This window comes from Somniosus microcephalus, chromosome 5 (assembly GCF_052327205.1).
Source record: "Somniosus microcephalus isolate GS21.2 chromosome 5, FLI_Smic_1.0, whole genome shotgun sequence".
Classification (NCBI taxonomy): Eukaryota; Metazoa; Chordata; class Chondrichthyes; order Squaliformes; family Somniosidae; genus Somniosus; species Somniosus microcephalus.
Genome location: NC_140991.1, coordinates 300,260,190 through 300,282,340, shown reverse-complemented (window position 1 = coordinate 300,282,340; position 22,151 = coordinate 300,260,190). Strand labels below are relative to the sequence as shown.

Sequence of the window (22,151 nt, the reverse complement as noted above, 5' to 3'; positions counted from 1 at the left end):
GTATGAAGCAGCAGCCAGGGGAGCTGCAGAAATTCAACAAAAACCACAGGAATACGGCACCCACGAAATGACACGGGGATTTGCAAAATGTTATCGCTGCGGCAGAACTAACCATGACCAGAAGGACTGCTGGTCCAAAGACAAAATATGCAGACAATGCGGGAAGATTGGACACATTGCACGAGTTTGCAGGTCTGGGAAGAAGACCAGCGACAACAAAAAGGCTACTAAGGAACCGTACAAGAAAGTACAAAAGATGACGGACAGTAGTCCGAAGACCAGATGAGTGACAGTGAATCCGGAAACAGGAGACTAAGCTGTCTCAAACTTCACAATGTAATCGCAAAAGAGGATCACCGAACCACTTGGGTCACTCTCACGATAGCAGGGTCCCAAGTTAAAATGGAATTGGATACAGGATCAGCGCTAACCGTCATGAATCGACGAGACTACGAGCGGCTATTTTCACACATACCCTTGAGAGAGACATCCATCGTCTTGACGACGTATACGGGGCAAAAAGTATACCCCAGAGGAAAAATAAGGGTGCCTGTCGAATACAATGGCAAGAAAATACGGAAATTGTATCTCTACATACTGCCAAATGGTGGACCACCGTTATTGGGACGGGAATGGATCAGGAAGATAAACTTAGATTGGCATTCCATTCATGCAATGATGGTGGACGGTAAAAAAGATGAAGACGTCACTCCTGGACGATTGTCAACAATCTTAGCTAACGCCAAAGAGGTATTTCAACAAGAACTGGGCACGCTTAAAGGCGTAACCGCCTCGATAAAAATAGAAGAGAATGCAGTTCCCAAGTTTTTCAAAGCAAGACCGGTACCATATGCAATTCGCCCAGCCGTCGAGGCAGAGCTGGAGAATCTGGAGAAGGCGGGCGTGTTGTCTAAGGTCGACTGGAGCGAGTGGGCGACACCCATCGTTCCTGTCATGAAGAAAACGTTAAGCAATAAGTCCGGAGAGCCAAGGAAGATTCGCATCTGTGGGGATTTCAAGGTGACGGTGAACCCTGTCCTTCACACAGTACAATATCCTCTTCCAAGGATAGAAGACATCTTCGCCTCACTGTCTGGAGGGAAGCGTTTTACAAAAATTGACCTAGCACAAGCATATTTGCAGATGGAGGTTGAAGAGTCCTCTAGGAAGTATCTCACGATAAACACTCACAAAGGTCTTTACCAGTATCATCGATTGGTATTCGGAGTAGCATCGGCTCCGGCGATATGGCAAAGAGCGATGGAACAAGTCCTGCAAGGGATTCCGGGGACTCAGTGTTACTTGGACGACATCCTTGTAACAGGTGAAGATGACAGTGAACACCTTAACAACCTAGAACAGGTGCTCACTAGACTACGGGAACATGGGCTGCGAGCCAACCGCCCCAAGTGCGAATTTTTTAAGAAACAGATATCGTATTGTGGCCACGTGATTGATGAAGAGGGGTTACATAAGTCCCCTGACAAAATTGAAGCGGTTGTTAAGGCCCCAGCACCTGAAAATGTGTCGCAACTGAGGTCATTCCTCGGGTTGGTGAATTACTATCATAAGTTTTTGCCGAATTTGTCGACAATTCTGCACCCACTGAACGCCCTGCTACGAACGGGGGTAGCATGGAAATGGAACGATGATTGTAAGCGTGCTTTTCAGAAGAGTAAGGACTTAATCACTTCAAGGGAAGTATTGGCTCACTACAACCCAGCACTGCCAATCAGGCTGGCGTATGATGCGTCTCCCTACGGCATTGGGGCGGTACTGTCACATAAATTCCTTGATGGTTTAGAGAGGCCGATAGCTTTTGCGTCACGCTCGTTAACTTCTGCCGAGCGTAACTACGCCCAGATTGACAGAGAGGCCCTCAGCCTAGTATGGGGGGTGAAGAAGTTCAATCACTATCTGCACGGTCAAAAATTTACTCTACTAACCGATCATCAACCTCTTGTCTCCATTTTCAACCCTCATAAGGGCGTACCGATAATGACGGCACAACGGCTGCAGAGATGGTCCCTTTTCCTAGGGGCACACCAATATGACATCGAGTACAAAGGAACTAAACAGCATGGAAATGCTGATGGATTGTCACGCCTACCGTTGCCGACGGTGGAAGAAGAAGACCTTGCAGTGGATCCAATGGAGTTATTCCACTCGACCATAGTCGAATGTCTCCCTGTGACGAATGCAAACATAGAAAAGGAAACACGGAATGACCCGACACTATCACGGGTCTATGATTTAACGGTGAAGGGATGGCCAGCACATGGCGAACCACTGCTGCCAGCATTCTCGCCGAGAAGAGAACAGCTGTCAGTGTGCAGAGGAACCTTGATGTGTGGATCCAGAGTAGTAATTCCACCTAAGTTGACGGATAGAGTACTCAATGAGCTTCATGAGGGTCATCTGGGTGGGGTAAAAATGAAGAACTTAGCCAGAGCGTTTGTGTGGTGGCCGGGAATCGACAGAGAAATCGAAGAGATGACCAAGAGCTGTGCAGGATGCCAGAAGGTCCAAAACGCCCCACCACAAGCTCCTCTGCATCCAAAGGAGTGGCCCTCATCTCCATGGCAACGGGTGCACATTGATTTTGCTGGTCCCTTCATGGACTCGATGTTTTTAATTGCGGTGGATGCACAAAGTGGCCAGAGGTAATAAAAATGTCCTCAACCACCACGGAATAAACTACCACAGTTTTGCGAGCCATATTCGCCAGGAATGGGCTGCCTGAACAGATTTGCTCTGACAATGGACCACAGTTTGTGTCTGAAGAGTTCCGGAGGTTCTTAAAGAACAATGGCGTTAAGCATTACACATCTGCCCCATATCATCCAGCCACGAATGGATTGGCCGAGAGGTTTGTCCAAACATTCAAGAAGGCTATCAAGGCAATGTGTAATGAAGATATACCCCTCCAACACAAGGTGGACAACTTCTTGTTTGCCTACCGGAATGCGACACATGCGGTTACCAACCAAACTCCAGCCATGATGTTCTTCAATCGAAGACTATGATGCCTCTTGGATTTGGTTAAGCCAAACGTCCGAAGAGATGTGGAGAACAGGCAGTTTCAGAATATGAATGAAAGGCCGACCAGGAGTTTTAAGATAGGTCAACCAGTTTTGGCCCGGGACTACCGCACTGAGAAATGGCAGCCAGGAACGATTTGTACACGACAAGGACCTCTCATGTATACCGTGGACATTGGGGAGAGCATTGTAAGACGCCATGCTGACCAGATTCTAGAGTCACTGGAAAACGTCAACTCCACACCACGATCTGATACACCTGGTAATGAAATTGACGTTCCAATTGCAGCTACCGCAGAACCGGTAATATTGGAAGCAGATGAACCAAACAAAGACATTGATCCCGACGCAACATTGCCAGAAGAACCTGATACCCCAAAGAGGCGTTATCCAGACAGAATCAGGAAGCCTCCTCAAAGACTGAACTTATAATTGCTTAAACTTAACCAATGTATCTAGCAACAGTAATTGTGATTGTAATTCGTTATCATTTAGTTGTTAAATGAATGTTATGTACTGTTATCTAAAAGGGGAGGAATTGTTGTGTATGTACCTTTAAGAGAATAACTGGTCTCAGACTGCAGTACCGGCAGTGACCACCCCTGTATAAAAGGCGCTAGAGAGCCTCTGTTGTTTAGTTTCACTACTGACTTCCACCAGTAAAGACTTGTTTGTTTTCACTCCTGCTGGTCCGTGTCTCAATCATTCACGGGCTTAACAACTAAGTTAATTCCTTCCTCTCAGGTAGAGTTAGAAATCTCTCCAGAACAGAAAGCTGAATGCTGCAACTTTTGACAGCTCATGGCCATTCTGCTTTCTGTGCCGGTGAGATGAAGGACTCCCGAGACCTGAAGGAAGGAAGGCTGTAAAGGTAAGTAAAGGTAATTAAACTTCTTTAAACACTTTACACACACTTACCTCTGCACTCATGCACACATCACTCACCTGAACACCGGACATCTCGAACCCTCCAAGCCATTCAGCCCGACGGTCCGCCTTGCTAACTTGGCGTGGTTTGGAGCCGTCGGGAATCCCACACTTCAGGGGTAAAAATAGGGATTAGGCTAAAAACTGCCTGTTAACTACCTGTTAACAGGCAGTTAATTGGCACTAATCCCCTTCCCGCCTCGGGGAGGCGGTTCCCAGCACAGGTCGGGTATCCGCCTCCTTTGAAACTGGCATGGAGGCGGGTTGGGGGCTGGATGGGTTCGTGCCCCCCGATTTCGCGATTTTAACCCCCCACATGCCTCCAATCCCGCCTCAATGGCCAAATGAAAATCGAGCCCTTAGTTAACAACAACTCTCACATCTACCCTGCCAATCTAGGCAGACTACACTAAATTTATGAGGCAGAATTTTTCCAATACTTTGATGTCCATACACTTAGCTTCCCACTGTTTAATCATCTGTGTATACATGGGTTTTGCAAAGTTACACAAGGACGACTTCAATTATTTACTTGGATTATCAGGACTCAGAACTCTAATTATGTGGAACATTTTGCAATTGATGGGAAAGGTGAACTAGCTTTTAATAGATAAAACTCGCTAGCTCAGGTAAACAATGGTCCATGAGATGTGGTTTGTTGTACTATACACTTAATGAAACAGAAAGATACAATGTTTGAAACTATTCTATGGTACTGCATCCACCTGCTTTACATTGGTATGATATTGAGCGGAGGGGGAGCCAGCAACACCAAGTTATACAGACTAATTGCATCCCCTTGAATTGGGAAAATGCAAAGCTCCATGCCTCTCCAGGGCTATTTTTCCCCATGACTTCTAAAATGGTCATTGAGATTCCAGAAGAAAATATGCAACCTTGTGAACTTTTAGAATGAAGGTGAGGACAGGGTTGGAGTGGGCTGGCATGTTGGAGCACCAATTTGCTTCACCATAGAGTAGCAGCTTGCAGGTTTACCAACTCAGTGTGTTGCATTCTCAACCATGTAATTGTAAGATGGTACTGAGTAAAGGTCAAGTTCTGCCCCACAGAGGGTGAGAAAATCAGAGGCAGAATCACTGCGGCCAGTTATCAAGCCCTCCAGCAATTGTTTATACACCTAATGGATGCAGCCTAAGACCACAATGACTGCCTGCCTTCCTGCTTGGCTGGGAATGGCAATGAAAAGGAGAAATATATGCGATAGTGTAAAACGGGTGATTACGGATCGGCAGCCCGTTTTACGTCTCTCCCGATATTTATTTCCCGAGTTTTATTTCCAATGACTTCAATGGAAATAAAAATCGAGAGAGATGCAAAATGGGCTTCCGACTCGCTGTCATCTGTTTTACAATATCGCACAAAGTCAAAATGAGCCCCCACTGAGTCAGCCTGCATTTTGCTCTCATACTTCCTTGGTCTAAGTGACAGTTAAAGAGCAGCTTTAGCAGTGATCTGCAAGTTGCCTTTCACTGTCATAGTTTCATTGTCGCTGGGTCAATATCCTAGAACTCCCTACCTAACACTATTGTGGAAACACTACAACCACAAGGACTGATGTGCTTCCAGGAGAAGGTCCACCAACACTATCTCCAGGCAGCTAAGGAAGAGCAGCAAATGTGGCCTTGCTGGTGTCACCCACATCCAGGGAACAAATTTTTAAAATTACAAAAGTTAAAAATGTGCTGAGGATTGGGGAAAAAAAAAAATAACTGAAGAAATATAATCGGTGCACACAATTTAACCTAATACAGTACAAAGAAAAATACAAATTAAAATAGTGTCTTTTTTTTTTTAACCTGAAATGTGACTTTCTGGTCAATATGAGTAACCTGGAACTGTTTGGAGAATCGTTCGTCTTCGCTCCAGAACAAGCGGATGTCTGGTATTCCATACAAAATCATAGCCAGCCGTTCTAGCCCCAGGCCAAAAGCATATCCAATCCTGTCTTGAGCACCAGCTGCAATCAGAAAGAAACAAAGGCCTTGTGAAAGTTAACAACAAAACATCCAGTCACCTTTCAGACTACTCAAAAAAGCATGAGGCACAATCTTGCCAGTAACGATCAGATGGTGGATCTAAAGCACGAGTAGGCAAAGGGCAGAAGAAAGTATAATCTGTACCGGTCTTCATTACACACAGCACCATAAACATGTTTGACAAGAGGCTTTAATTATTTATCACAGATATAACAATGTGGCTCTATCATCTGGTCTGATACCATTTACTGTACTTGGATTTGTTACTGCGTTCAGCTTAACCCAACAGGATTTACATCACTTGGCACAAATTGGCATTTTTTTGTTTGATTTAGAGTTGGGTTTAGTCAACGCGTTTTAAACTTTTTTTTAAAAAGAAAACCATCTGAAAAATAGTTTTCAGTGAGTAGAGCTGTATTTTATTTCAATTATTCTTTATTATGATCTCTCTGCATGAAATGTTTTGCACTAGTATTAGCAATTAACAAAATTAGTTACTGTACCTGAGGAGAGAAAGGAAAAAAAATCATATCTCATAACCCATCAAAAATAAGTTGTTCCAATGACATAGTGAGGTTAGTTAATGAGCAGCTGAGCCATACACTCCAACAAGGCCCCACACCCCTTCTTCAATCTGTGCTGAGTTAGCTCATCTAAGCTGGGGTAGCAGTCGAGACACTACAATTGACTTCTGCATCCCACGGTTTGCCTCCGAGTTTGGAACTGCCTTCAACCTCAGGGTGTGAATTTAAATTCAGGCTAGATTCTCAACATGCATCAAAGTAGTAAATAGACCAATGTTATACAATGGTGTGTAAAGATTGGATCTCTGCTACCTCATACAAGTACATATACTTCACTCATGAGCCTATAGAGTGAACATTAGCAGACTTTTCTATCGCGAGGTCATCACAAACCATGTCCATACTTGATATTCACATATGCACAATTCCAGAGGATAGCATCAGGAGCAGGAACACAAATGTTGGCTTATTTCTCCCCTCCCTGGCCTGTGGAAGCTAAGGCCAATTACAACATTCTTGTTAACACCACAGCTGAGATTAGCTGATTAGCACAGACCCGGGACCTTGCTGATCTGTAAGATTCAGTGCCATGTCACTTACCCATTGAGTCATTACAATGCTTTTATTGGACTGGAATATTCCAGTTAAATACAAGGTCATCAGAGCTCAAAATAAAAGTTTCACACACCTCAGTCACCCTTAGCGATTGTGTTGTAAACTAGATAAACTTAATTGTTTCACCAATTTGGGAATTAGGATTTGGAACAAGGCCACAAAATTATCTGCGTCACAACTGCCAGGGCAGCCCAAAGTGTAGAGAGTAAATTTGAAAGCTAGTTTTGTAATCTTACTCTGAGAAAATGTATTCCAAAACATAAGTTTGAAAAATAGTGTTACATAAAATTTTGATGCTGTGCCCAGATAATATAAAACATTACTGTCATGTTTTGAGATTTCTGACTATTTCGCCACAAAAGAATCTTGGTATGATTTGTATTGAAATGCTACAAAGTTAAATTTAGCTCTCAAGGGGTTCAATTCACTGAACAGAAGTGCCAGGAGATGTGTATTAGAGGCAGAAAAATCAGTTTGTAAAATGATGCCTCTGATAAACCACTTCAACTCGAGACTGAAAGTCATCTAGACCTTCCTGCAGCCATCCAACTCCATTGGGGTAGTATTTAATCGCCTCCGCCATGCGGAACTAGGGCAGTAGAGATGAAATGGCTCTGCTGCACTTGCCAGCCGGCTTGGTGCCCAGACTGCCTGATATTGTGCAGGCCTGGAGCAGGCAAACTGCAGCAGGATGCCCATTCAGGGTGTTTCAGCTCACCAGTCGCATGGCATGAGGTCTGGCCCTTGAAATGGCTTGGGCTTTCCGTTGGCAGGAACGTTGACAGGCAGCTGATGCACACCCCCAGTCCGCTGCCCGAAAGTTAAAAGCTATCCTATTATGTCCAGATAATCTTCATTTGAGAACCGCGGGATGTAGTGTCTACGGACCTCCATCCAGAGGGGACTTGACCAATTTAACTAACACTCTTGCAGGCCAATCTCCCGACATGGAGAGCTAGGAGGGGATCAGAGGTCAAGCTGTTAGTTACCTGTCCAGCTAGGAAGCAAAAGAACAGGCAAACATGGCCTAGGTCTGTTTTTGAAATGATCTACTGAAGAAGACAGGGATGAAGCAATGCCTCCATAAGATAGTCAGTTAGGATCAGCAGAACTACTGAACAAAAGAGTGATATTTAGCCCACTAACAGGGACAGCATGGGAAATTCTATTTCTGTCTTCCTTAAGAGGAATGATACAGAATTAAGCTAAGTACAGTAAGATTGACTATGAATATTATTCTGCTCATTCACTTACCAATTGTAAAATAAACCAGTTAATTTATTTGCATTTGGCTTCATCTCACTAAAGTGTTAATCAGTCCGCTTTTTGGAAAGTTTGAGAAGCACACATGAAGTCATGTGCAAGATTATGCAACAAAGTTCATGCAACAAAGGCTTTCATTGTTACTGGCCCCAGGGTCATGGTTTTGTACAATTAGATATTGAGCAATAAAAGTGAACTGCCCATGCAGGATCTGCTTCCAGGAAAGACCAGTGACACTGAACCGAGAAAATATCCAGACTTAAAATTTCTAACAGTTCCTAATTTTGATGATGGATAATTCACCAATCTACATCTGCCTTGTTTAGGTTAACAGTAATGTGGGGAAAACCACAGTTGACTGCAAGGTGCATAATACTGAATCGCAGACAGTAAATAACATCTTCACTATGCTGAACATTACTTCTTAGTCTATCCTTGGGGACTGATGCAGCATAATTAAATGCAGCTATGTCCTATGTGCCTAGCATGTATATTTTAAAGCAACAAGAGAGAAGACTGTTCCTTATGTAATGGCAATTAGGTACCAGCAAGTAATCTTTTTCTGGTATTATTGTTACCAAAACTGCTACAAGCTCCAGTCTATAACGCTTACAAAATTCTTCTCATAGCTGCATTGCTCCAAAATAATTGGGTTTTTTTCTCTTGCATTTCTCATCTTTTTCTTATTTTTCAGCTTAATTTCTTAATCATTTTGTTGTACGTTTTCGTCGATACAATCACTGGAGGAAGAATTGCTCTGGTTGCTATGTGCAGCAAAATGATAACACCTTCTTTCTGAATGCATTTACAATGTCGCCACACACAGTGACCAGAGTAATAAAGAAGCCACACCAAGAAACATAAGGAAGCATTCAGAAGAAATAAATCTGGTATGATATCATTTTGTGGAGTATTGCAGTGCAATCTTTTATCCAAATAGTGAATCAGCCCATTCATGAAGTTTTGTAGTGCCATTTAAGATTCTGAAAACACAAGGCAGTCAATTTGAAATCAAATACATAATAACAAGAGGCAAAATCCAATTGATTTGATGGTTCAGCCATTTTTATTCCTGTGCCTAACACACGCACAATTGTTTAATCAGTTACAGGAATTTCTGTAGAGATTCGAACATGAAAACTACTAAGTTATCCTGACAGCTATGACATGGGTTCTTTCATTTGCACATTGAACTAATTTCCATTTCACAAATCAGCTCCCACTTAAAATCAGCTTTACCCTAGTAACTAAGAATGAATCTTTAGCAGGTTCTGGTGTATCACCGAATCCTTCTTGGTAGTCACAGTCATAGTCATAACGGCACAGAAGGAAGCCATTAGGTCCATCGAGTCCGTGCCAGCTCTCTGTAGAGCAATCCAGTCAGTCCCATTCCCCTGCTCTATCCCCATAGCCCTGCAAGTTTATTTCCCTCAAGTGCCTATCCAGTCTCCTCTTGAAAACATTGAGTGTCTCCGCTTCCACCACTTCCGTTGGCAGCGAGTTCTAGGTCCTCACCACTCGCTATGTAGAAAAGTTTTTCCTTACGTCCCCCCTGTATCTCTTGCCCAAAACCTTAAATCTGTGTCCCCTAGTACTTGTACCACCAACTAGTGGGAACAGATTTTCCCCGTCTAGCCTATCCAAGTCCGTCATGATCTTGTACACCTCTATCAAATCACCCCTCAACCCCCCTTGCTTAAATGAAAACAAATCCAGCTTCTCCAACCTGTCCTTGTAGCTAAGATCCCCCATCCCTGGAACCATTCTGGTAAATCTCCTCTGCACCCTCTCAAATGCCTTCACATCCTTCCTAAAGTGTGGTGACCAGAACTGGATGCAATACTCCAGTTGTGGCCTAACCAGCGCTTTATAAAGGTTCAGCATAACTTCTCTACTTTTGTACTCAATACCTCTATTTATGAAGCCCAAGATCCCATATGCTTTGCTAACCACTCTCTCAATACAGGAAACTTTGTGTTATCCGGAGGCTAACTGTCCGGAATGCTCGAGCCACCGGCAAAAATCAGGAGCCGTTTTCGTTAGTTTTTTTTTCTTCTCGTTGCTTTTTTCTCAACAGTCAAGCTCTGCAAGGTCTGCTGAAGCTGTTGCTAAGCTACAGAGACGCTTGGACTGTTTAGGTTTGTTGACAGATACGGAAGCCGTATCTTTCAACATTAGCGCTGGTTTGTCCGGCAGTTTTGAGGGCACGGCAACAGCTTGGTCCCGTCGGTGCCGGATAGCACAAAGTTTCCTGTATGTCCCGCCACCTTCAGGGACCTATGCACATTAACCCCCAGGTCCCTCTGTCCCTGCACACTCTTTAAAACTGTGCCATTAAGTGTATATGGCCTCTCCCTGTTCCTTCTGCCAAAATGCATCACCTCACACTTCTCTGTATTAAATTCCATCTACCACTTGTCTGTCCATTCTGCTAGCCTTTTTCTATGTCCTGTTGCAGCCGATTGGTATCATCCTTACTGTTTTCCACACCCCCAAGTTTGGTGTCATCGGCAAATTTAGAAATTCTACTCTGTATTCCAATATCCAGGTCATTTATATACATCAAAAAAAGCAGTGGCCCCAGCACTGACCCTTGGGGAACACCACTGTCTACTATCCTCCAGTCTAAAAAAGTCATTTATCACAACCCGCTGTTTTCTATCCTTAAGCCAATTCCTTATCCAAGCTGCCACTGACCCACCTATTCCATGAGCCTCAATTTTATTAACCAGCCTTTTATGTGGTACTTTGTCAAACACCTTCCAAAAATCCATGTAGACAACAACCACTGCATTCCCATCATCAATCCACCCTGTTACTTCATCAAAAAATTCAATTAGATTAGTTAAACACGATCTGCCTTTTATAAATCCGTGTTGGTTCTCCTTAATTAGCTTAAACCTTTCCAAGTGCCCATTCATTTTTCCTTGATTATTGTTTCTAAAACTTTACCCACCACTTATGTTAAACTGACCGGCCTGTAGTTACTAGGATTGTCCTTACACCCTTTCTTGAACAATGGTGTCACATTTGCCACTTTCCAATCCTCAGGCACCTCCCCTGCATCTAGGGAAGATTGGAAAATTATGGCAAGCCCTTCTGCTATCTCCTCCCCCAATTCCCTTAGCAACCTGGGATGCAAGCCATCTGGACCAGGCGACTTATCCGCTCTAAGCATACCCAGTCTTTCTAGTACATCCTGTCTATCAATTTTCACCCCTTCCATTGCTTCTACCTTTTCCACTTCTACCGATATTTTGTCAGTATCCACCTCCTTAGTAAACACCGATACAAAGTACTCATTGAGTATTCTAGCCTTGCCCTGCACCTCTAAGCATATATCACCTTCTTTGTCCCTAATATATCCCACCCCGCCTCTTACTACCCGCTTACTGTTTACATGCCGGTAGAAGATTTTTGGGTTCCCTTTTATGTTAACCGCCATTCTACTCTCATATTCTCTCTTTGCCAATCTTATTTTCATCTTCACTTCCCCTCTCAACTTATTGTATTTGGTCTGGTTCTCCCTTGAAGAATTCACCTGACATGCATCATGCACCCTCTTTTTTTGTTTCATCATCTTCTCAATCTCCCTTGTCATCCAAGGAGTCCTTGCTTTGGCTCCCTTACCCTTCCCTCTTGTTGGAATGTACCTAGCCTGTACTTGGAACATCTCCTCCTTAAAGATCACCCATTGTTCCATTACAGTTTTTCCTGTCAGTCTTTGGTTCCATTTTACCCTGGCTAGATCCTTTCGCATCCCATTGAAGTTAGCCCTATTCCAGTTTAGAAGTTCCACTCTAGATTGTTCCTTGCTCCTCTCCATTGCTAATCTAAATCTTATGATACGATGATCACTCGTACCCAAGTGTTCTCCCACAGACACTTGGTCGACTTGGCCCACCTCATTCCCCAGCACTAGATCCAGCAATGCCTCCTTCCTAGTTGGGCCAAGAACATATTGGCCAAGGAAATTCTCCTGAACACATTTCAGAAATTCCTCCCCCTCCTTTCCCTTTACCCTAGCATTATCCCAATAGATATTTGGGTAATTAAAGTCCCCCAATATCACCACTCTATAGCTCTTGCATATCTCTGCGATTTCCCTGCAGATTTGCTCCTCTACCTCCCTCTCATTATTTGGAGGCCTGTAGAATATCCCCAATAGCGTGATCATACCCTTTTTGCTCCTCAACTCTAACCAAATGGATTCTGTCATTGTCCCCTCAAGAACATCCTCCCTTTCCAACACTACAATGTTTTCGTTAATCAGCACTGCCACCCCACCTCCCTTTTTTCCATCCCTATCTTTTCTGAACACCTTGTACCTGATGCGCCATCAATTACTCAAAAGACTGAAGTTGAGCGAGTAACAATCAGGCTTTTATTAACTAAAGAATGAAGGTCTTGTCTCGAGTGGTCGACCCGTCCAGAATACTAAGGGACTGGGAGGTAGTCACTTATATACCTGGAATAGTGGGAGGAGTCAGCCGAGGCATGTCCAGACCTGTACCTAGTGGAATACACATACAGACACAGACAGGTATGACAGTGGTTTACCACAGTACCCTTGAACATTAAGTGCCCAGTTCTCACCGTTTTTAAGCCATGTTTCCGTTTTTGCCACAACATCATATTGCCACATGGCTAATTGTGCTTGTAGCTCACCAACCTTATTCACCAAACTTTGTGCGTTTACGTACATACATTCTAAACCCATTTTGGAATTTTTCGTAGTCTTTCTTAATCTACTCCTATCTAATATGGTACTACTTCCGCCTCCAGCACTACCTTCCCCTCCAGTACCATCCAACACACTCACTCTTCCATGCACCCCATTCCTCCCCTCCACTCCTACATGCTGGTGCCCATCCCCCTGCTAAGCTAGTTTAAACCCTCCCCAACAGCACTAGCAAACCTCCCCACGAGAATATTGGTCTTGGCTCTATTGAGGTGTAACCCGTCCGGCTTGTACAGGTCCCACCTTCCCCAGAAATGGTCCTAATGCCTCAGGAATCTAAAGCCCTACCTCCTGCACCATCTCTCCAGCCATGCATTCATCTGTTCTATCCTCCTATTCCTGTACTCACTAGCACGTGGCACCGGGAGTAATCTGGAGATTACTACATTTGAGGACCTGCTTTTTAATCTCTTTCCTAGCTCCCTATAGTCTGCCTGTAGGACCTCATCCCTCTTTCTATATATATGTTTAATGTTTATCCAAGTATTTGTGAATCAAAGGCATAAAGTTATTACAGAAGACAAATGCCAAGAGGGAGGAAGCTTAAATGATAAATCATACAAGTTGCTACAACTGGACAGAATTGATTTATTTAGAACAAATGAATTAAGATTTTATTTCCCCTAAATTTTCTCCCCACTTTAGAAACCTATTCAAGAGCTTCTGAAACACACCCAATCAGCCAGGGTGAGTTTAAATAATAGCTAAACTAGGGATTCAAATTTGTGACCCAAGGGAGTAAAGAAATCTATGGCTAATCTTACTGAACTGCTTGAACAAGTCAGTTGTTCAAAACTTCTACTCTTTCCTACTCTTTCTGGGCTTTTTTGTGTGTGTTTTGTATGTTTGCGCTATTTTAGGATATATTGTGTATGCATTACATTGTTCTGCCTGCAGCACCTCACCCAAGTGATCCAACCTTCATGTGTGAGCTTAGTCAAGGAGTGTCATTAGGCCATTTGATCATGCAGGGCATCACATCCAAATCGTGTCTTTACCATGTACATTTCTAGCATGGGTCGCTGCACAGCAGTCACTAGTGGGAGCCCTGGCTAATTTTTACTCTTCTCGCTCAAGGATGTCAAGGTCAATTGTAGCACCTCAACTGTTGCCTCAGCAGAGATCAGCTACCTCAGTACAGATCAGAGTTTGAACCTAGATTTTTTGGCCTGTATTATGAAATTACCCTTTGGGGAGTTTCTCCTGATTTTATTTTTAATTACTGGCGATTTTGCCTTCACTACCTTTACTCTTGTAACTAGCTATTTATTGGGTAAGTTGTTATCAGCCTTCCTAATTGCCAGCTTTTAGGTGGGACTGTTGCTGATACAGTTGTCTGATATTTTACAATTAATCCAGGATCAGAAAGAACTGCTCTTGCTTAAGCCTGAATTTTTTTTTGATAATGAGATATATTATCAGGACCCATTTTGATCAGGTACAAAAATGAGAAAGCCCCCCAAAAATGTACATGGATGTGTCTACAAGGTTCATTATTGGGAAATCCTTCTGATTTTCCCCATTCTCCCTGTTCTTGCTCGGCATACCCCTCTTTCAGCCAGGGGGCAGGCAAGCGACTTGCTCCTGTGTCACCACCAATACTGTACATAAGAACATAAGACCTAGGAGCAGGAGTAGGCCATTCGGCCCCTCGAGCCTGCCCCGCCATTCAATAAGATCATGGCAGGTCTGATCTTGGCCTCAACGGCACTTTCCCGCCTGCTCCCCATAACCCTTGACTCCCCTGTAGCTCAAATATATGCCTATCTCCACCTTGACTACATTCAATGACTCCACCTCCACAGCTCTCTGGGGTAGAGAATTCCAAAGATTCACAACCCTCAGAGAAGAAATTCCTCCTCATCTCCATTTTAAATGGGTGACCCCTTATCCTGAAACTGTGCCCCCTAGTTCTAGATTCCCGATTCCCCCATGAGGGGAAACATCCTCCCTGCATCTACCCTGTCAAGCCCCCTCAGAATCATATGGGGGAGAAATTTAGTTGTTAGCGCCACCCGTTAGCGCCTTAAGAGGGCGATAAGTGGGGCGCTAACCAACTAGCACCCGAGCGCGGCGAGACCTGCGCCTCTCTCGAAATTGAGCGGACATTTTGCGGCGGCGCTAAACAATACCGCCACGATCTCCTGCGCCGGCAGATCGTGACGTCATTCGAGTGCGCAACGCCCCGTTAGCGCCCCGGACCGGATATTGAGTGGCGCCCCCTGCCTTACCGCCTGCCGCTAGCAACGACAGGTTGAGGGGAGCGTTATGCTGTCGGAAAGGGACTAGGGGAGCGCTATTTAAAGGCGACCGCTTCCTGCCTTTTTTGTCGGTGACATTTTTGCACCACGCATTCTGAGAGAGAGACAGACTTCTGGAGAGATTCAACGCTGTGTGAAGGAGTTTTGCAGGTTGGTTTTGATTTGCCCTTCCTTGTATCGAGTTAGAAGAGACTATGGGGGCTGCACTCTGAGCTCTTTCCCTGGTTCTCTCCATTGTTCCTTCCAGCAGATTTGATGTACAAGTCTCTCCAGGCTGAGATTCAGGACGAGATTCAAGGCTGCAATGAGCAGGATGTGGATGGAGAGCAAGGCAAGATCAACCCTCCCCTTTAAGATAAAAACAGAAAATGCAGGAGATACTCAGCAGGTCAAGCAGCATCTGTGAAGAGAGAAACAGAGTTAAGGTTTCAGGTCGATGATCATTCATCAGAACTCCCCTTTAAGAATTGGACGGTGGCAGTGTGTCTGTGTTCCATTGCTGACTGAAATCACATGAGCTTCGCCAGCGCTGTGAGGTAGCGCCCCGTTCCTCCGGCTTAGCGCCTTGAGAGGTGTGTAGCACCTGATTTAATGCTCCAATCACCTCCAGGGGCAATAGAGACAAATTTTGCAGTAGGCGGCGATAATTTGCGCCAGGCGCTAAACTTTGCGCCCGGCCGATAATCGCGCCTCAAAATGGGCAATACCGAATTTCTCCCCCTATATGTTTCAATAAGATCACCTCTCATTCTTCTACAATCCAATGAATATAGGCCCAACCTGCTCAACCTTTCTTCATAAAACAACCCCTTCATCTGAGGAATTAACCTAGTGAACCTTCTCTGAACTGCCTCCAATGCAAGTATATCCCTCCTTAAATAAGGAGACCAAAATTGCACACAGTACTTCAGGTGTGGTCTCACCAGCGCCCTGTAGAGTTGCAGCAAGACTTCCCTACTTTTATATTCCATCCCCCTTGCAATAAAGGCCAACATTCCATTTGCCTTCCTAATTACTTGCTATAGCTGCATGCTAACCTTTTGTGTTTCATGTACTAGGACCCCCAGATCCCTCTGTACCACAGCATTATGTAGTCTCTCTCCATTTAAATAATAATTTACTTTTTTATTTTTCCTACCAAAGTGGATAACCTCACATTTTGTCACATTATACTCCATCTGCCAAATTTTTGCCCAATACAATGCAGACATGAGCGGAAATTCAAAATTCACTGGGCCTGAAATCCAGGGGTCCCACTCCAAGTACAGGAAACTTTGGTTTATCCGGAGGTTAACTGTCCGGAATGCTCGATCCACCGGCAAAATTCAGGAGTCGGTTCAGTAAGTTTTTTTTCTTTTCGTTGCTTTTCTTTCACCAGTCAGGCTCTGCAAGGTCTAGCTAAAGCTGTTGCTTAGCTACAGAGACGCTTGCAAGCTACGGCCGACTGTTTAGAAGCACAGGGTTTGTTGCTAGATACGGAGCTCAAAAGCTCCGTATGTTTTAACATTAGCGCTGGTTTGTCCGGCAGTTTTGATGGGACGGCAACAGCTCGGTCCCGTCGGTGCCGGATATCACAAAGTTTCCTGTACATTGTAGTGGAATTCCTCCACATCTGCCTAAGCACAAGGCCATGGACCCTGCCTCAAATTACACGGATAGAGTCCTCTACATGGTCAGGGCCAGCCGCCAGTGCCGCATGGGTACTTCAGTGATGCCTGCACCAATCCGTCCTTCTGAGGTGGAACAACCAAGAGCCACTCTATCTGAGGCCCTTCCTGGGCCAAAGAAACCAACTGTCAAAAAGATCTTCAGCACCAACAGAAGCCGGGATTCTTTTAAAGTAAGCTAATCGATTTACTCCAGGATCCATTTTCTTTGACTTCTAAAGGTTGGCACCATTCAAAAGGCCTCAGCAGGACTCATTCCAGCTCTCAGCTAGCAAAAGTTCTGTTGAGGGCTTAAACATAGAAACATAGAAGATAGGAACAGGAGTAGGCCATTCGGCCCCTCGAGGCTGCTCTGCCATTCAATGCGATCATGGCTGATCATCCAAATTCAGTACCCTGTCCCTGCTTTCTCCCCATATCCCTTGATCTCTTTAGCCTTAAGAAATATATCTAACTCCTTCTTGAATATATTTAATGAATTGGCCTCAACTGCCTTCTGTGGTAGAGAATTCCACAGGTTCACCACTCTCTGGGTGAAGAAATTCCTCCTCATCTCTGTCCTAAATGGCTTACCCCTTATCCTTAGACTGTGACCCCTGGTTCTGGACTCCTCGACCATTGGGAACATCCTTCCTGCATCTAGTCTGTCCAGTCCTGTCAGAATTTTATAAGTTTCAATGAGATCCCCTCTCATTCTTCTAAACTCCAACATTCAAGAAGCATTTGGATGGGCACTTGAAATGCCATTGCATACAAGGCTATGGACCAAATGCTGGAAAATGGGATTAGGCTGGACAGGGATTGATGGACGGCGCAGACACGATGGGCCGAAGGGCCTCTTTCTGCGCTGTAAAACTCTATGACTCTATGAGTATAAGCCCAATCGACCCAATCTCTCCTCATACGTCATTCCTGCCATCCCAGGTATCAGCCTGGTGAATCTTCGCTGAACTCCTTCCATGGCAAGAACATCCTTCCTCAGATAAGGCGACCAAAACGGCACACAATACTCAAGATGTGGTCTCACCAAGGCCCTGTACAACTGCAGCAAGACATCCTTGCTCCTGTACTCAAACCCTCTCGCTACGAAGGCCAACATACCATTTGCCTTCTTAACCGCCTGCTGCACCTGCATGCTTACCTTCGGTGACTGGTGCACAAGGACACCCAGGTCTTGTTGCACTTCCCCTTCTCCCAATCTATTGCCATTCAGATAATAATCTGCCTTCCTGTTTTTGCCACCAAAGTGGATAACCTCACATTTATCCACGTTATATTGCATCTGCCATGCTTCTGCCCAATCACCCAACCTGTCCAAATCATCCTGGAGTTTCTCAGCATCCTCCTCACAGCACACATGCCCACCCAGTTTTGTGTCGTCTGCAAAATTGGAGATATTACATCTAGTTCCCTTGTCTAGAACATTAATATATATTGTGAATAGCTGGGGTCCAAGGATCGATCCCTGCGGTACCCCACTAGTCACTGCCTGCCACTCGGAAAAAGACCCGTTTATTCCAACTCTTTGCTTTCTGTCTGCCAACCAGTTCTCTATCCAAGTCAATACCTTGCCCCCAATCCCATGTGCCTTAACTTTACACGCTAATCTCATATGCGGGACCTTATCGAAAGCCTTCTGAAAGTCCAAATACGCCACATCTACTGGTTCTCCCTTATCTATTTTACCAGTTACATCCTCAAAAAATTCCAGTAGATTAGTCAAGCATGATTTACCTTTTGTAAATCCATGTTGACTTTGTCCGATCCTGTCACTGTTTTCCAAGTGCTCTGCTATTACATCTTTTATAATGGACTCTAGCATTTTCCCCACTACCGATGTCAGGCTTACCGGTCTATAATTCCCCGTTTTCTCTCTACCACCTTTTTTAAATAGTGGGGTAACGTTAGGTACCCTCCAATCCATGGGTACTGTTCCAGATTCCATCGAATGTTGGAAGATGATCAGCAATGCATCTACTATTTCTAGGGCCACTTCCTTAAGTACCCTAGGATGTAGATTATCAGGCCCTGGGGATTTATCGGCCTTCAATCCCGTTAATTGCCCTAACTCCATTTCCCTACAAATACTGATTTCTTTCAGTTCCTCCCTTTCATCAGACCCTATGTTCCCCGACATCTCTGGGAGGTTATTTGTGTCCTCCTTTGTGAAGACAGAACCAAAATATGTATTTAATTGGTCTGCCATTTCTTTGTTCCCTATTATAAATTCCCCTGATTCTGACTGCAAGGGACCTACGCTTGACTTCACCAATCTTTTTCTCTTCACATATCTATAAAAGCTTTTACAGTCAGTTTTTATGTTCCCTACAAGCTTACTCTCATATTCTATTTTCCCCTTCTTAATTAATCCCTTTGTCCTCCTTTGTTGAATCATAAACTGCTCCCAATCCTCAGGTTTACTGCTTTTTCTGGCCAATTTATATGTCCTCTCCTTGGATCTTATGCTATCCCTAATTACCCTTATAAGGATAGAATGAATGCCATTCACGGGTAGCCTGGAACCTCCCCCAGACACCCCCCACCCCACCCTTGACATTGGGGGGTTAGGTGGAAGAGTGGTCCTTTCCCCTGCCCTCCCCCAACCCCACCTGAAAATGGCCATCTTTAAGAAATGTGTTGGAATCCCAACAGAATCAGTTTCAACCCCAAATTACAGCCGCCGGCAGGCAATCCTCCCACTCTCCGCCCTTAACTCTGACAGGAATTTTGGGCCCACTGTCTTCATGGAGGCAAAAATATGCAAATTAAATTATGGCGTTTTCCAGCAGTTACAAGATAGCCTGTTAATAATTTTTAAAAGAATACAGGCAGATGAGTAAGCTCCTGGCAAAAATGTTGCCGTAATTTAGAAAAACCCTAACATCTCTGGAAGGGTGCTGAATGAGGTAAAAGGGTATTGTTTCATCACTAAAATGGTAGGGGAGGAAGGGGGGTGTTTACAAAATTATTATTTTCATTCTGTTAAAACAACAATGTCAAAGTGTAATTGTTATATTGGTTGTGCGTTCTGACATCATGGGGTCGATTTTCTTGGAGCCGTCAGGCGGGATTTCAGGCGTGTGGGGGGGGGGGGGGGCAAAATCCCGAATTTGGGGGTCCCGACACCATCCCGCCCAAAACCCCGCCCCACGCAAGTTTCAGGGGCGGCGGGTGCCCACCCCGCACTGGGACCCGCCGAAACCAGGCGGGAAGGGATTAGTGCCAATTAACTGCCTGTTAACAGGCAGTTTTTAGCCTAATCCCTATTTTGAGGGGTTTCGTGTGGGATTCCCGATGGCTCCAAACCACGCCAGATTAGAGCAGGCGGGCCGTCGGGTTGAAGGAGTTGGAGGGGTCGCGATGTAGGTGCTCAGGTGAATGATGGGTGCATGAGTGCAAAGGTAAGTGTGTTTGGTGTGTCTAAAGTGTGTAAAGAACTTTTACTTACCTGTACTTACCTTAACAGCCTTTCTTCCTGTAGCCGTTGGGAGCCCATCACTCAGCCAGCACTTAAAGCTGAACGGCTGCGATCTGTGAAAAGTGACAGCCTTCAGCTTTGAGTGCTGCTGAGAGTTCTAACTGAGTCTGTGCAGAAGGACTCAGGTTATTGCCGGGTGGCCCTTAATTGGCCTGCTGAGCCTGCTGGGCGGGCTCAACAAGGGAAAATTGTGCGGATTGGCCGGACGTCGAAGTAGGCGGGTCTAAAACCCGAAAGTTGTAGTCCCGCCTTCTTCCCGACAGCTTCAGGAAAATCGACCCCCATGTATCACATCCCGTGCATCATATTCCTTGCAAATTACCGCCCCATCTCCAACCTCCCTTACTTCTCCAAAATTCTTGAACGTGCGGTCGCTTCCCAAATCCGCGCCCATCTTTCCCGCAGCTCCATGTTTGAATCCCTCCAATCAAGTTTCCACCCTGCTACAGTACCGAAACAGCTCTTATCAAAGTCACAAATGACATCCCTGTGACTGTGACAGGGGTAAACTATCCCTCCTTGTCCTTCTCGACCTGTCTGCAGCCTTTGACACAGTTGACCACACCATCCTCCTCCAACGCCTCTCCACCGTCGTCCAGCTGGGTGGGGCTGCACCCGCCTGGCTCCATTCCTATCTATCCAGTCATAGCCAGAGAATCACCTGCAATGGCTTCTCTTCCCACGCTCGCACCATTACCTCTGGTGTCCCCCAACCTTGGTGTCGTATTTAACCCCGAGATGAGCTTCCGACCACATATCCGCGCCATCAGTAAGATCGCCTATTTCCACCTCCGTAACATCGCCCATCTCTGCCCCTGCCTCAGCTCATCTGCTGCTGAAACCCTCATTCATGCCTTTGTTACCTCTAGACTAGACTATTGCAACACACTCCTGGCTGGCCTCCCTCTACCGCCCTCCATAAACTTGAGGTCATCCAAAACTCTGCTGCCCATATCCTAACGCGCACAAGTCCCGTTCACCCGTCACCCCTGTGCTCGGTGACCTACATTGACTCCCAGTTGAGCAGCGCCTCAATTTCAAAATTCTCATCCTTGTTTTGAAATCCCTCCATGGTCTCGCCCCTCCCTATCCTCCAGCTCTACAACCCTCCGAGATATCTGCGCTCCTATAATACTGGCCTCTTGAGCACCCCTGATTTTAATCGCTCCACCACTGGCGGCCGTGCCTTCAGCTGCCGAGGCCCCGAGCTCTGGAATTCCCTCCCTAAACCTCTCCACCTCACAACCTCTCACTCCTCCTTTAAGACGCTCCTTAAAACCTACCTCTTTGATTAAGCTTTTGGGCATCTGCCCTAATATCTCCTTATATGGCTCGGTGTTAAATTTTGATAGATAACACTCCTGTGAAGTGCCTTGGGACATTTTACTACGTTAAAGGCACAATATAAATACAAGTTGTTGTTGTTGTTATTCACCACAGCTGCTGTAGTCAGTGACTCTCTTTGTGTATAACATCAAAGATCTCTGTCTAATATGTCTTATTCCCCACTATCACATCTGTTGAAGAGGCCCTTTATTTGAAGATGAGATATCAGATGTCACCCAGATCCAGAATTAAAACACAGCAGGATAGCTCTGCTGCAGACTTCCCTCCCCCACAGACTATGCAACTTTTTG

General features: G+C 45.0%; 1 protein-coding gene across 7 annotated transcripts in view; it reads right to left on the bottom strand.

Moving 5' to 3' along the window:
* The window catches only part of fars2 (phenylalanyl-tRNA synthetase 2, mitochondrial), a 577,514-nt gene that overhangs the window by 235,263 nt on the left and 320,100 nt on the right, over nt 1-22,151 (bottom strand). For all 7 annotated transcript variants that reach the window (XR_015078551.1, XM_085989235.1, XM_085989234.1 and 4 more), the window contains one exon: nt 5,786-5,946. Coding sequence is in view for 6 of the 7 variants with exons in the window: in XM_085989235.1 (XP_085845361.1) it covers nt 5,786-5,946 (161 nt within the window). In the remaining variant the exon portion in view is untranslated. The remainder of the gene's footprint in view (nt 1-5,785; nt 5,947-22,151) is intronic.